Here is a 13,205-nt window from a genome sequence, read left to right on the forward strand (position 1 = left end):
GGCCAGATTTTATAAGCTACAAACAGAACCAGGACCTTACTTTATACTCACACTAGCTAAATCTCAAATAGAAGTAGTATATTTCCCTTCACTACACTGAAAAAAAAAGACCAATCTAATGATAGTTCTGGCTGGGGTGACATGATTTCAGGATTGGTTCAAGCGTTGGTCTTAACCTTTAAAAGAGTAAGAGGTATTTGTTTAAAATAAAACCAATCAATGATCCAGGATTTGGGTCTTCAAAGTATCCAACTTGAAAGATGAATAAAACGGGACAAAAAATTTCGAAAGTCTTTTTCACAGAAGAGCGAACTTCTTGCTCAGAAATTCCTGAATTTAAATAGTTTAGTTTTCCATTGAAAGTCTGTAAAGAATATTTATTAGAATTACTTCTATTGTGATCTGATATTAAGAGCACTTATAAAGAGTCGGTGGAGGTAAATGTTATCAGTGCTGAAGCTTGTACTGCTCGGGTCCCCATTTCCTCCACGACCCTGTCTACTTGGGCCAGTACATGATTTTGATGCATCTGAGTCTACATATTAGTTTGTACAAACGGCCCTGAGCTCTTACAGAGAATCATAACATCTACTGCTGTCCATCATAAGTTCACAAAAAGACCTATTTATTTCCCCACGTTATTGCTCTCTGTATGGGGGGAAAATTAAAGGCCGCCATTAGATCACATACAACTTTTTTGGATTGGGCGTACGTGAGGGTGACTGTATGTTTACATTTCAACCATCTACTGCAAGGCACGTCTGCCTATTGTGGGGTGTTATCTGGGGTCACTCCATGTTTTGAGTTTTTTGATGAAGTGAAAACTGAGTCTTTCTTCTCTGTCTGGTGGTTAAACATAGGAAAAAAAAAAAACAAACCCTGAAATCCAAGTGATCAAACTTTGACTGGATTTGATTTCTGATATACCTGATAAGAAAGCAGCAAATGACAACCAAACAAATTGATAACAGGAATTTTCTTACTCTAAAGTAGCACAGAATGTCCTAGACCCAAGACAGATTATGTATAATCTCCCATACTGTATGAATGAGATGTGTCATCTGCATGGATAAGCTGTACTGAGTTCTGCCTAGGTTATCAAAGAAATCGCCTATCTTCTTTTCCTTGCACTGTTCTTATGAAGGTGGAAAGGAAGGTTATAATTTCGACAGTACTTTCAACAGCTATTCAAGCCAAAAGGTAAAAACAACTTTTTTGGTTTAACTCTGTAGTTTAACCAGAAAATAAAACCACTCCAAAGGCCCATCCCTTAAGCATTCCTTAAACATTTTACTCATTATGTTTCTCAATCCATTATCCTGTGTCCCCAAACGAATATAACCAGAATTAAAGCTGTGTCCTGATTTAAATCTCTGACTTACCTACGACCCATTAAATTTGCAAAGGGTAGTTTCAGGTCATCTGGGATCACCACAGTTGTTGGTCGTACCTATGGAAGAAAGTCTCATGTAGGACAAGGCCCCCAAACTGCAGGCTGATTTAAAGAAAGAACGCACCACCTCAGCAAGCTCGAGTTGCATGTAATATGAGTCATCCACACAGCATTTTCTCCCTTCTCTTGGTTAAATTTATTCCTAAGTACTCTTAATTTTTGATGCTATTATAAATTGAATCGTTTTCCTAATTTCATTTTTGGATTGTCCGTTGCTAATATATAGAAATAATTTTCCTGTACATTGATCTTGTGTCCTGTAACTCTGCCGCACTCCTTTATTAGCTCTGGTAGATTTTTCTGTGGATCCCTTAGGACTTTCTATCTATATATAAAATCACGTCACCTGCAAATATAGTTTTATGTTTTCCTTTCTAATCTGGTTTTTTTAAATTTCTTTTTCTTGCCTTAGCTGACTAGACAGTACAGTACAATCGTGAACAGAAGTGGCAAGGGGACACCTTGATCTTGATCCTGATCTTAGGGGAAAATAGTCTTTCACCACTGAGTTTGACGTTAGTTGTGGGGTTTCTGTAGATACCCTATATCAAGCTTCTTTTTCAGGAGTCTTTTTATACCTTTCCCAGCATCTCCATTCAACCCCCTGTTGAGGACGGAGGGGTCCCAGTGGGCAGAGCAGATGAGCAGCTCCCCCCGGGTCCCCACCCCAGAAGGAAGTGGAGGTGCAACTGCACAGAGTCAGGCGAGCAGACTTCACACTCATTCTGTCCCCTCCCACTTTCCCGCCAGGCTCTGTGTGCCCCGGCTCTGATGGCAGCAGGGATGGGCCCTTGGACACCTTGGTGTCTGAGGCCCTTCCTTTTGGCAACTACGGAGAACGATAAACCACCGTGTGTGCTTCCACTCCAGGCAGGTTCCAGCAAGAGCAAAGGTCAGCAAAGAGGTCCTGAGAAAGAGAGCGGCTGCCGGGGTGCCGAGCGAGCCAGCTGGCCGGGGCCCGCTCAGCCCGGGCTCAGCGCATTCCAAATGTGGACACCAGGGATTCCAGGAACCGGACCAGGAGAAACCCCCAGCCCAGTGTCCCAGGCTCCGGTCCATGCTGGTATGGAACACTGTGGTCCTAATTATGCAGAACGCGAACAGAGACTGTAATGCCCAGGGACACTCTGCTCGGTGGCTTCGGTTACATTTCCAAACCCCACACAAAAGTTTCACAAACCCAGAGAAGCGCTTTCTGGGTGGAAGCACTTTTGCCAGGAACTCATCAAAGGGGCCTCTCGTGTTTCCTGTTTCTCTTCCACTCCTCGCTCTTCTTCCCCGAGTCAAAGGAGAATCACAGGCTATTAGAGCCTCAGAGACCCTCCCCAAACCCAGATCTAACCATTTAGCTAAATTAACCTTCCACCCAAGCCTGATGTGTCCTCCGATGGCCCCTAACCCTACTTCTTAAACTGATCCAAGTCCCCACACAGCATGGACATGCCTCCCGAAATGCTCCTCTTTCTTTAGCAACTCTGACAAATGGCAGAATTTTGTCCCTGTGTTGCCTGCGTCCCTTTGATAACCCTTCTTTCCTGAACCTCCCCTGCCCCGATCCCTCCTTCCCCATCCCCCCCCCCATTGCAGGCAACCCCTATAGCCAGAAAGTACCAGAGAATCTCTCCCCAGCCTTCTCCCTGAGGTGGTGACTGAATTTATGACAACCCCGAGAGGAAGCAGCTGTTTTCATGGCTGTGATGCTGGAGGCAGACGGCATTGTGTGCGCCTGCTGGAAACATGTTAAGGGGAGAAGAAGGTCTGTGACCTCTGGCACCTCTGCAGGGTGCAGTTACCCAAGGGCCCCAGGCAGAGTGGCTCTTCTCTTCCCATCCCCTCTAGACCAATCTGCCTTGGTTCACTTTTGGTTTGTTGAAAACGGGGAGGTTTATGGTATCATGTCAGGTGACGGTACTCCCAAGGCCAGCTCATTCACAGCCCTCCCTACACGGGGCTCCATCACCAACTCTCTCTGCTGGCCCTGGGGGTGCCCACGCCCACACCTGTCAACCCCTTGGCCTACCATTTTCTTTTCTTGGCATGTGGAGCACAGCTGCTTGTTTCTGATCAGCACGGGGTCTCTCTGGGTCCTCCCGGCCTGCGGGGAGAGAGAGACAGAGAGAGGTGAGGAGACAGACGGTGGGGTATCTGGGGCAGCAAGGAAGTGGGGAAAGGTGGCGTGGTGAGACAGGTAACAGTGGCTCCTTGATTCCCTCCAAGAAACAGAGGTGGACGCTCCAGTTTCAGCCCCATCCTGGGTGGACAGTGAACCCAGGCTTGGCTGCAGCTGTTCAGTTCAGGGAGGGTTTAGGCAGGAGGGGATGAGTCACAGACTAGGTGGTGGCCTGGGGCCGCTGCATCCCCAGGTACAGGTGTAAGACAGCTGGCAGAGGGGGACGGGGCTGGGGGCAGAAATCCAGGAAGGTCGCTCTGTCCAACTCAAGCATGCAGTCTGAGAGGCTGCCACTCAAGTTAGGCGGCACACTTTCCACATTTCATACAAAAGCTCCCTCGTGCAGACAAGCTCAGGACTTCCGACAGCCTGAGAAAAATGAACACTTGTCTTCTGTGAACCTCCTTTTACTGGTACCTCTGAAATACTATCCTCTTTTCTCACACCTTCACTCTGGCCCGCCATTGGCTCTCAAGCCTACACTGTCCAGCCCCATTGGTCCCTTCTGCACCTCCCGAGAGCCACCAGGGAAGCCCTTGGCAGAAGTGGAGCTGGCGTGTGGGTCCTGAGCCCCTCCCTCCTCCGAGGACAGAGGCCAGCGCAGGGAGAGGGGGCGCCCCGTCCGCTCACTGCAAACACTGAGTTCTTGCTGATGCCACCTCTGCCAAGGGGTGGAAGGGTGGGGCGGGCTTCGGAGCACTGGCACCTGCAGCATAGGGGTCTCATTCGCATCGCAGGCAAAGGCTGGGTTAGGGAGCAAATGGCAACTTCCCCATTCACACTCACATCAGAGTCGGGAGATGGGCTCACAGGAGGTGTAGAATACGTAGACTACAGGGGAGAGGAGGAGGGGAGGGAACTTGGTGACCTATCTCTGCGTGTGTGCCCTGACCTGCCCCTGCTGCCCTGGGAGGTGTGCGGAACAGGAAGAGGAGGAACGGATCTGTGCAGCGTGGGGAGTGCCTGGGGCGCGGCGCTCCTAAGGTGACCTTTGCCAGTCAGTCCCGTGACAGGCATGTGGCACTTGAGTGAGGCATTATTGGGGGTCTGAGGACTGAAAGCTATGCACAAAGTTGGATTCTTTTGACAAATATTTGAAATACATTTCATTTTTATAGGCCATTTTTACAAGAATCAGCTCAGTCTCACCACGCGGTGGGCTGGCATGTTCAAGTATGAGTGGGAACGACTGGATTCATTCACCTGACAACAAAGCTTCACTGTGAAGCCACCACGTGGCGGGTGCTGGGATGGGGTCACAGAGATGAATGCGGGAGTGTCTGGCCCCAGGGAAGGCTGGGGAAGAATCTAGACTCGCTGATTTGTCCATTCATTAGGTACCGGGGACACTGAGATAAGTAAGACACAGCTTCTGACCTCAGAAGGCCCACCACCCAGCAGATTGTGTATCAACAAGTGGGTCGGTGTTGGAGGCACAAAAACAGAGATGTCTGGAGGCCACAGGGACCTGGAAAAGGGTCACTGAGCTCACATTGAGGGGGTGAGCATTGAAGGAACAGTCAGGAGGGTTGAAAGAACAAACTGTGCTTAGGGAGTTGCTGGAGGGGTGAGCAAGGACGGGGGTGGACATTCCAACCTAGGAACACTGTGCAGCAACTTGGAAGAATGACCTGGCAAATACCCTTTGGGTAGGTGAGGACAGCCCGCAGTGGCTAGGCTGTCTGGGGCTGGGCGGGTGGAGGGAGGCAGAGAGGACGCCCCGTGTGCTGACTCCTCGGCTTCTGGGCCCATCTAACCCTCTACCTTATCCTCCCAAGAGCCTGGGGGTGGAATCCCCTGGGGCCTAGGCTTTTCTCTCTGCCTCCCACTTCTTGGAGTTCTGAGACTAAGACCCTCCTCTGAGACTGCGATTCAAGGCTGGATGCTCTACAGATATCACTGAAGAAGCGAGGATGCTTCCAGGCCTTTGGCAAAGAGAGAGACCACATCCCATTAGAGGAATCTGGAAGGGCTTTTGGAAGTAGCATCAGTGCTTGGTCTGAAAGGATGAGGAAGACTCGGACAGGTGTGTTGGGGGAGGGGAGAATCCTCAGGCAAGTTCACTTCTACTAGAGTTAGAAGCAAATGCTAGTGTTTCCTGTAGTTGATGCCCTCACCTTTTCTGGACTTCTGATTTCTGTATAAGAATACAACTAGACCCTGCAGGGACTGGAACTACCTGGCTCCTTGCAAATTGAGCAACAAACGTAACCTGCTGACATCTGCAAGGTGCGCGGCAGGAGCTCGCCAGGTTAAGGACAGCTGAGTGGGTGACTCCGGGGTCCCAAACCATGATGGCCATCATCCTTCAGAATCCGAGGGGAAAACATTACACATATTGCCCTATCTGGCCTTGTAAACTCCTTACTCTTTACCATGAAACTTAGGTGTTTCTTTCTCAGAAAATCTGTCTCCTGACCCTCCCAACCTGGGCGTCTGCTGCTCTGGGTCCATCATGGATTTGGCCACTCTTGTTGCAATTTGCATTCCCCTTCTCTTTCTTCTTTTTAAAATATATTTGTTTCCTCTACCAGGCTGAGAGTTCTTTAAGAGCAAGAACACACCTCACATAACTTGGGCTATGTAAGAGGCTGACTTTCAATTTTCTCACCACCAAGAACTCTTTTAATGATTTCTTTCCCATTGACTCTCAAGCTTTGAAAGCTCATGATCACCACGGAAACTACCCTGCATTCTCCTAAGGCGTCCTCCTGTTTATACCGATCAACCACCCACAGTGACAAATATTAGCTTTGAAGGGAAGGACTGATGCACACCACCGACCTGAAATGGGATGGGAATCCAGAACCCGTCTCAGAATCGGCACACAGCAGGGATTCAACATATATTGGCTGAATAAACGAGTCATTGTAAGCGTTTTAAACGGTATAAATGTAGACTAACTAACATATATACGTACATAAACACCTAAAACACAAGACACGAACGTGACAACCACTATCACACTAACGCTGTCTTCAGAGGTGCGCTACAGGACGTTTCTGTGCGACAAATCCCTGCTGGGGAAAAGCCCTGGCTGGGAGGCAGCCTGGCCTGGCTCTATGAGAAACTCGACTGGGTCAACCACAGAAATGCTCTGGGCCTCCCACTCCCTGCGGCTGCTGGTCTCTGTGGCCAAAGGACAGAGACCAACTCTCATCCGGCCCACACTTTCTATGTGGAAGTGAAAACCAGTCTCTGGTGTGTGGCCTCTGTCACCTCCGCCAGGACTGTGGCGGTGACTCCATCTAAGACTCACTGTCAAAGCCTTGTCTCCAAGAGCCTCTCCCTCGCCTCATTTGGAGAGGAGGGCGAGGGCCCCGGGGGTGTCTGCACATGTGGGAGGCAGCTGCCTGGATGGTCCACAAAGACGTGGATGCAGGCAGTTTGGGGCTGCCTGTGCCCTGGGCCTCAGCTGCCTCCCTCCTGTCTCGCTCCCTTTCCCAGCCCTGACACCAGGGCCTTCTCCTTCGGCAGCACTGCCTTCTCACTCTCGGTTTCCTTACAGTCCACTCAGCGCACCAGCAGGAACGCCCAGTGGTTCAGAGCACAGGCCCCGCGCTCTCTCATCTGCAGAGTCAGAGCCACTGAGAAGAGAAGCTCTGAAATGTTCCTGGGGCTCTCGTTTCCCAGCAGCTGTCCCCAGGACAGCAGGTGGCCGTGGTGACAGGAGAGTGAGAGCACCCTTCTGTAGCCTAAGTCAAGGGGTGACGCAGAGCTCAGCTGGGTCCCAGAAGCCCTTCACAACTGGGAACACCCTCATACCTGAGCTCAACATCCACCGAGGTCCCTCAACTCTGGCTCGTGGCCCAAGTCCTTGGCCTCCTTGGATCTTTCGGAAAGAAAAGAACTATGTTTCTCTCTCTTCCTCCCCCTGCCCCTCCATCTCCCCCTCTCTTTCTCTCTCACACACACGTATACACACACACACCTGTCCACATAAAAACTGAAACATGTAAGCAGCAGATGGTGGCTTTAAAAATAGTCGTCACAAGCGTTATTCGAGGGGCAATGACAAACCTGCCTCCCGTCTTCCCTCTGCTCCTCCCCTCCCCCAACCCCTGCCTTCAGCGAGACGCACCTCACAGGCCAACTGCCTCAACCTGTCAGTGAACACGGTGAGGAACCTGTAGCCCAGCAAGGGTAAGACAATTGCCCAACAGCACATTTATTTCGCTTCCCACAGCCAGAAAGTTTTTTAGATGAAGGGTCAAAGAAATGAGTCCACTCTCCCCCTTCCCTCTGGGGGAGAATGGGCTCTTAGGATGCATCTCAGGGCATAAGGATTCCTACAGCCCTCAGAATCCAAAAAGTAGTGGTCAGAGAACTATTTGCAAATTAAAAAAAAACAAAACCCCATGATAATGCCGCAATTTCCTGCTTTCTGACAATACCAACCATCTCAATTAAAGAACAAAGCTGACCCTAGTTTGAAAAAATACTCTCACTGTTGACTAGGAAAAATTTCAAACATACATGATACCATTGACAGCCATGTGCCCACCATCCAGACTTACTAACCTCGGTTTTCATTGCATTATTTATATTTATATCATTATTTCAGTTCAGTGGTTTTCATCATGACTTCGCTTCAAAACTTATGGTTGTTACACGTGTTTGAGCAACAAAAACAGGGGCAGGAATGGAATATGCAGAATATGCGACGCAGCTTCCGTGGCAGTCGTGCACTTTCAAAAACTGAGGGTCAGTGAGAGAGAAACAGTAAAGATGGTTCTCGGGGATGAGGAAGGTGGACGTGGCCTCCAATCTCTGCTCCCCGCCCCTTTTGTCTCCGCTGCTGCGCAGTGTCTTCCCCGGAGCTTCGCCAACAAAGCCAGATCAAGGAGAGGAGTGAGGGGCTGGGGTCAGGAATGGTGTGTGTGTGTTGGGGGGCGCTTTACACCCCAGCGCGGACTCGCTTACAGCCAGCCGTGCCGCAGGCAGGGGGGCTCCGATCGCCACCCCGCCCCACCCCCAAGTCCTGGCCGTGAGCTCTGAGTCACCTCTTTGGCCTCAATTATCCAACTATCTGGTTCACCGTCCTCTTTCAAGGCCTCAGAGGAGTTGTGCGTAGATGCCTGGAAACAGCAGGCGAAAGTCGTGCCCAGTAAAGAAGCCGCCCCCAGATGTACACATGGGGAAATGTTTAGGCCTCATTTCCCTGTCTTCATTTTCTGTTTTTCTTCCCTGTTAGCACTGCCTCTCCTCTTCTGTTTCCTTTTTTTTTTTTTTTTTTTTTGTCCCCTAACCTCTCTGTGTCTCTCTGGCTTCTGGTCTCTTGCTGTGTGTCTCCCTCTCCCTGTCTTTCCGTCTCTGAGCCGCACCCCCAACCTGCCCCCCACCCCACCCTATCTCCCCGCTGTCTCTGTGTATTCATTAAGGTATGCTGCTCCAGACACACAAGACACCCACCCGCCCCTGCCATGAGTCTGCCCCTAGGCAGGACAGAGAAGCCACTTGGAAAGTGGACGTTCAAAGTTCCACCCTGAGAGGAAGGGAGCCAAGTGGTAGGACCTTTGCACCTGTGCCCAGGGGCCAGGCCCTCCAGCTGGCTGCAGGGCTACCAGGTCCCTGACTTGGAGGAGTAAGGAAGACACAGAGACAGTGCATTCCACTCCCTCGAGGTATATTCTTTCTCTCCAGAAGGAAGCAGCACACACGTGCAGGCCATCGTGCTCTTGGCTCACTCTAGGGGCTGCATCAGATGTGAAGGAGTCTGTGTGGCAGGCAAGGAAATGAGGTGAGTACCAGCCTGGTGTCCTAACAGAACAGGGATCCTGGGTTCCTGTGCAGCACACCCAAATACGCACTTTGGCCTCAGCATCATTTTCAGCTAAGACACTTTGAAAAAGGAGCAGGTGCAAGAAGGGTGCTCTGACCCTCCTCCTTTTCTTCGTAAAGACAGGAGATAAAACCCCATACAGAAGAGGTCCTCCTAATACCAGGAGGAAAGCAACATTCTTATCACCAAGAACAAGAAGCTGAAGCTGAGAGAATTCTGTACAAACAGGCCTTGTTAAAACAATTCTTACCCTCCTTCAGCCTCCCCACAGGTTAGCTACTTTCCAACAACTGCCTCTGCTTAACCTACTGAACACTCAGGTTTTGCCACTTTGGGTCTTCACTTCCTAATGAAGGCTGTCGCGTCACATAAAGCCTATAGCACATAGATTTGTATGATTTTTCTCCTGTTAATCTGTCTGCCGATTTAATTCCCAGGCCCAGGCCCAAACCCTCAGATGGCAAAGGTAAAATTCTGCCCCCCCTACACCTCCTTATCCTTCCAATCAGTGAGGGCAACTCTCTTCCACGCAGACACACCCACAGACACTCACTGGTGGAGAATCAGCCCAAGTGAGGGTGAGACTAAGGGTGAGCGTGAGGGAAAGGGAGAGGGTAGAGGTGGGGATGGGGGTGAGGGTGAGGGAGAGGTACCTGAGACCCCCTTCCCGGAAGGAGCAATGGGTCTGTGCCCTCCGGCGTAGGGTCCGCCCAGAGCCGGGTCTCCCGGGCTCAGCCTATTGGCCAGGCGGAGGAAGCTGCTGCTCTTGCCTTCCACCTAGTGGCCGCACTTGAATATTGCAACTATGAAATTCTATACACGCTGAAGTCCGGGGTTGGGGAGGTTGGGCTCTCACTTGTCATCAACGCTTTCCTTCCCCGCCTCCCACTCTGCCAGGCTGGTGCCTAGAGACTTAATGCCTCGGATGGCACGGTGCACTGAGACCCAGAGCAAACCTGGGACTAGGAGGCGCTCGGTAGCAGGGGAGAACCTGTCTCAATAAGTTCAACCAGACTGAGTGACTAGAATGCTCCTTGTTGGTTCTGCAGCAACTGCCAATCAATCCTGTCTCTGCTCGGCCCCCTCCGCGCACGTCTTACCTACTTGCCTGTCCAGGGTGTCTGAGGATTGGTGCTTGACTCTTAAACACAGCCCCGACCCTACCACTCCTGTGCTTGTAAACCTGGCACGTCCCCTCCGGGCTCCTGCCTTCCGGCCCTCGGTCCACCCACCTCCTCGGTTCCCTCCCACCGAAGCCCCGGGCTCCTGCCGGCCTGATTCCTTGACGTTCTTCAAGCACTTCCCGCACGCTCAGTCTCTGCGTGTTTGCTTCCCTGGCTCTTCTCCCGCAGGTGGAAATAAGATCTTCCAGATCCAGGGCCGATGCCACTGTCTCTTGAATCATCCCCTCGCCCCATCTCGGCTCACCCCTCCCCCAGCCCGCAGGTGACGTCCCACCTCCGCTCACAAGGACTTTGCCCTCGTCTCTGACACTCGTTCCGCGGCTGGTACCTGTCCCGTCCGCCCACTCTTCCGTGTAGGTGGCATCTGACTTACTCATCTCTGGATCTGTAGTCAGCCCAGTGAAAGGGCTCCGTCAGCATCTCTCCCCTGACGCGAGGGCTGGTCCCTAACGGGGGCTGACGCTTGGCTGTCGCTGTGAGTGGGGCACTGTGCCGAGTGCTTTAGGGACACTGCCTCGTGTGCTGCCTGCAGTAGCCCTGGGGGCGAGCCTTGAGATTTTCAGGTGAAGAAATTGTTCGTGTTCCCAAGGGTTCTCTCTCTCCACTGGGGGGCAGGTGCCCACTGCACACACACCCTCAAAGTGGGAAGCCCCCTGGGGGGCAGTGTCCGTGAGTGTCACCCAGCACCAGTCGTGATGGATTTCTGCGAGGTGAGGGGGAGTTGAGGAGTTCTTAATGTGAACTTCCATGGGTTTAGCAGGTTGTAGGTGAGAGACAACAGGGATCCTCGTGGTGATGGGAGGGGTTAGAGACTCCAGAAACCAGGATTGGTTCTGGACCCAGGCTGAGACGCAATCCCTGAAGGTCTCAGGGGAGATCCCTCCATGTGAATTTCTGGGGCTTCCCTTTTTGATGCTCTGACCAGATGCCTATTTAATTAGTATGAGTGGACGGGAGCCCTAAGACACTCAGGACGGGGTGAGGAGGGTGGCGTTCATTCACCTCATTCAGCAAATCTCTAGTGAGCACTGGTGATATTCCAGACTCGGGCTGTGCTAAGGAGACAGGACATGCCTTCGCATTCACATTCTGTGTCACCCTGGAACTAGCTATGGGTTTCTTTTCAATTAAAAAAATTTTTTTGAGTACCTCAGAGAAGACATCCGGAACTTGGAATAAAATTGGCAAATTCATATCCTTCTTGGATGAAAGCAGAAAGGTGGCAGAGGAGTGAGGATATCTGAGTAAGAAAAACAAGAGCAGGTTAGAGCCACGGTCCCCGGGTTGAAGAGCCAGGCCCTTGGCTGTTTCAGACAGGAGACCAGGGACACCCGAGGAGTAGCCCCCACCTCGATCCTGGAGGGCCCCGGGCCACTGTGGGGCTCCCACAAGATTTCCCCTCTTTAGTCACTCTGGCTTCTCTGTCCCTTTGGTTTTGAACTAACCAGTGCCAGTTGTGGCTTGTCAGAGACAGTGTGCAAATAAGGCAAGAAAAAAGCTGTTCAGAAAAGCAAAGACTGAATGGGTGAGATGCACCCCAGAGCTCCTTCTTGGCAAGACCTGCACAGAAGTTACTGGTGTTTACCAAGAGCAGTGCTTTCATGCTCAGCTTGCTTTCTCGGAGTTTCTGTCCACCTCTTCCCTCCCATGGAACATCTCCTCCTTCCAACTGCATTTTTCCTCTGGAACATTCTTTCTTTCTTTCCAGGCAGGAGGTGAAGCAGAGATGCTGCAGAGATAACACCCGTTTTCTTCACAGGGTGACCCGCCCCCTGGCCACGGTGGTGCGTTTCGTTACAGAGTAAAGACCAAGACGTGCAGCAGTGCAGGGGGCCTGGGCGTCACAGCCTGTGTGTGGGGCTCTGCGAATGCCCCGGAACCCAAGGAACGGAAACTTGTAATGCTGGTGGTTCTGCCAAGAGCACCTCTCCTGCCTAGTGAGGAAAGAGTTCATTGTCCATTGTTCACTGATAACAAAGACGTGGGCAGGGAGTTTGGCGTTCGTGAGGCATTTATTGTTTCATTTCTCCCACCATCTCCCTGAGCTCCCGGGAGAGCACGGAGGTGGTTCTGACCCAGCTCCTTCACGGCCTTTGTCTTTGATATGTGAACAGCTGGCCTTGGACTTGACACCCAAACGCTGACCAGGAGAGACCAGAGGCCACTTTAGAACTGTTTCAACACACAATAATCTCCAACAAAAGGACCACAGTGTGACCTGAGGGCTTTCCAGAATGATGATGGGTGTGGCTTCAGCATGGTCAGGCCAACCTGAGAGAGTCCTGAAAGGAAGCGGTCTGCACAGGCAGTGACTTTCAGAACTGGGGCTCCCCTTCTCCAGGCCCCCAGACCTCACAATTAGGGGGGCTTTGAGCACAACTTCTTTTTTTCAGACCGTTCCTTTCTCTTTTTTCAGCCTGTTCTGTGTTAGAACTGCTGGTCCAAAGCGAGCTAATACTTAAAGCACATTCAGAACTTCCTAACCAAGGTCTCAGAAAAGCGTTTTGCCAAAAGTAAACAGTTTGGAATGTAGACCTTTGGCCAGATGAGGAGTTTCTAATCCGGAAGAATTGTTGATACTTCAACAAACCATCCTTTCAAAAGACTGGGCACCTC

General features: G+C 51.2%; 1 protein-coding gene across 4 annotated transcripts in view; it reads right to left on the reverse strand.

The window, feature by feature from the left end:
- Nucleotides 1-13,205, reverse strand: part of C21H1orf105 (chromosome 21 C1orf105 homolog) — a 37,382-nt gene that overhangs the window by 8,426 nt on the left and 15,751 nt on the right. For all 4 annotated transcript variants that reach the window (XM_072946111.1, XM_072946112.1, XM_072946110.1 and 1 more), the window contains exons 3-5: nt 11,739-11,829; nt 3,474-3,548; nt 1,383-1,450 (exon numbers count right to left, since the gene is read on the reverse strand). In XM_072946111.1, the coding sequence (XP_072802212.1) occupies nt 1,383-1,450; nt 3,474-3,548; nt 11,739-11,829 (234 nt within the window). The remainder of the gene's footprint in view (nt 1-1,382; nt 1,451-3,473; nt 3,549-11,738; nt 11,830-13,205) is intronic.

The sequence above is a fragment of the Vicugna pacos genome, chromosome 21 (assembly GCF_048564905.1).
Source record: "Vicugna pacos chromosome 21, VicPac4, whole genome shotgun sequence".
NCBI classification, from domain to species: domain Eukaryota; kingdom Metazoa; phylum Chordata; class Mammalia; order Artiodactyla; family Camelidae; genus Vicugna; species Vicugna pacos.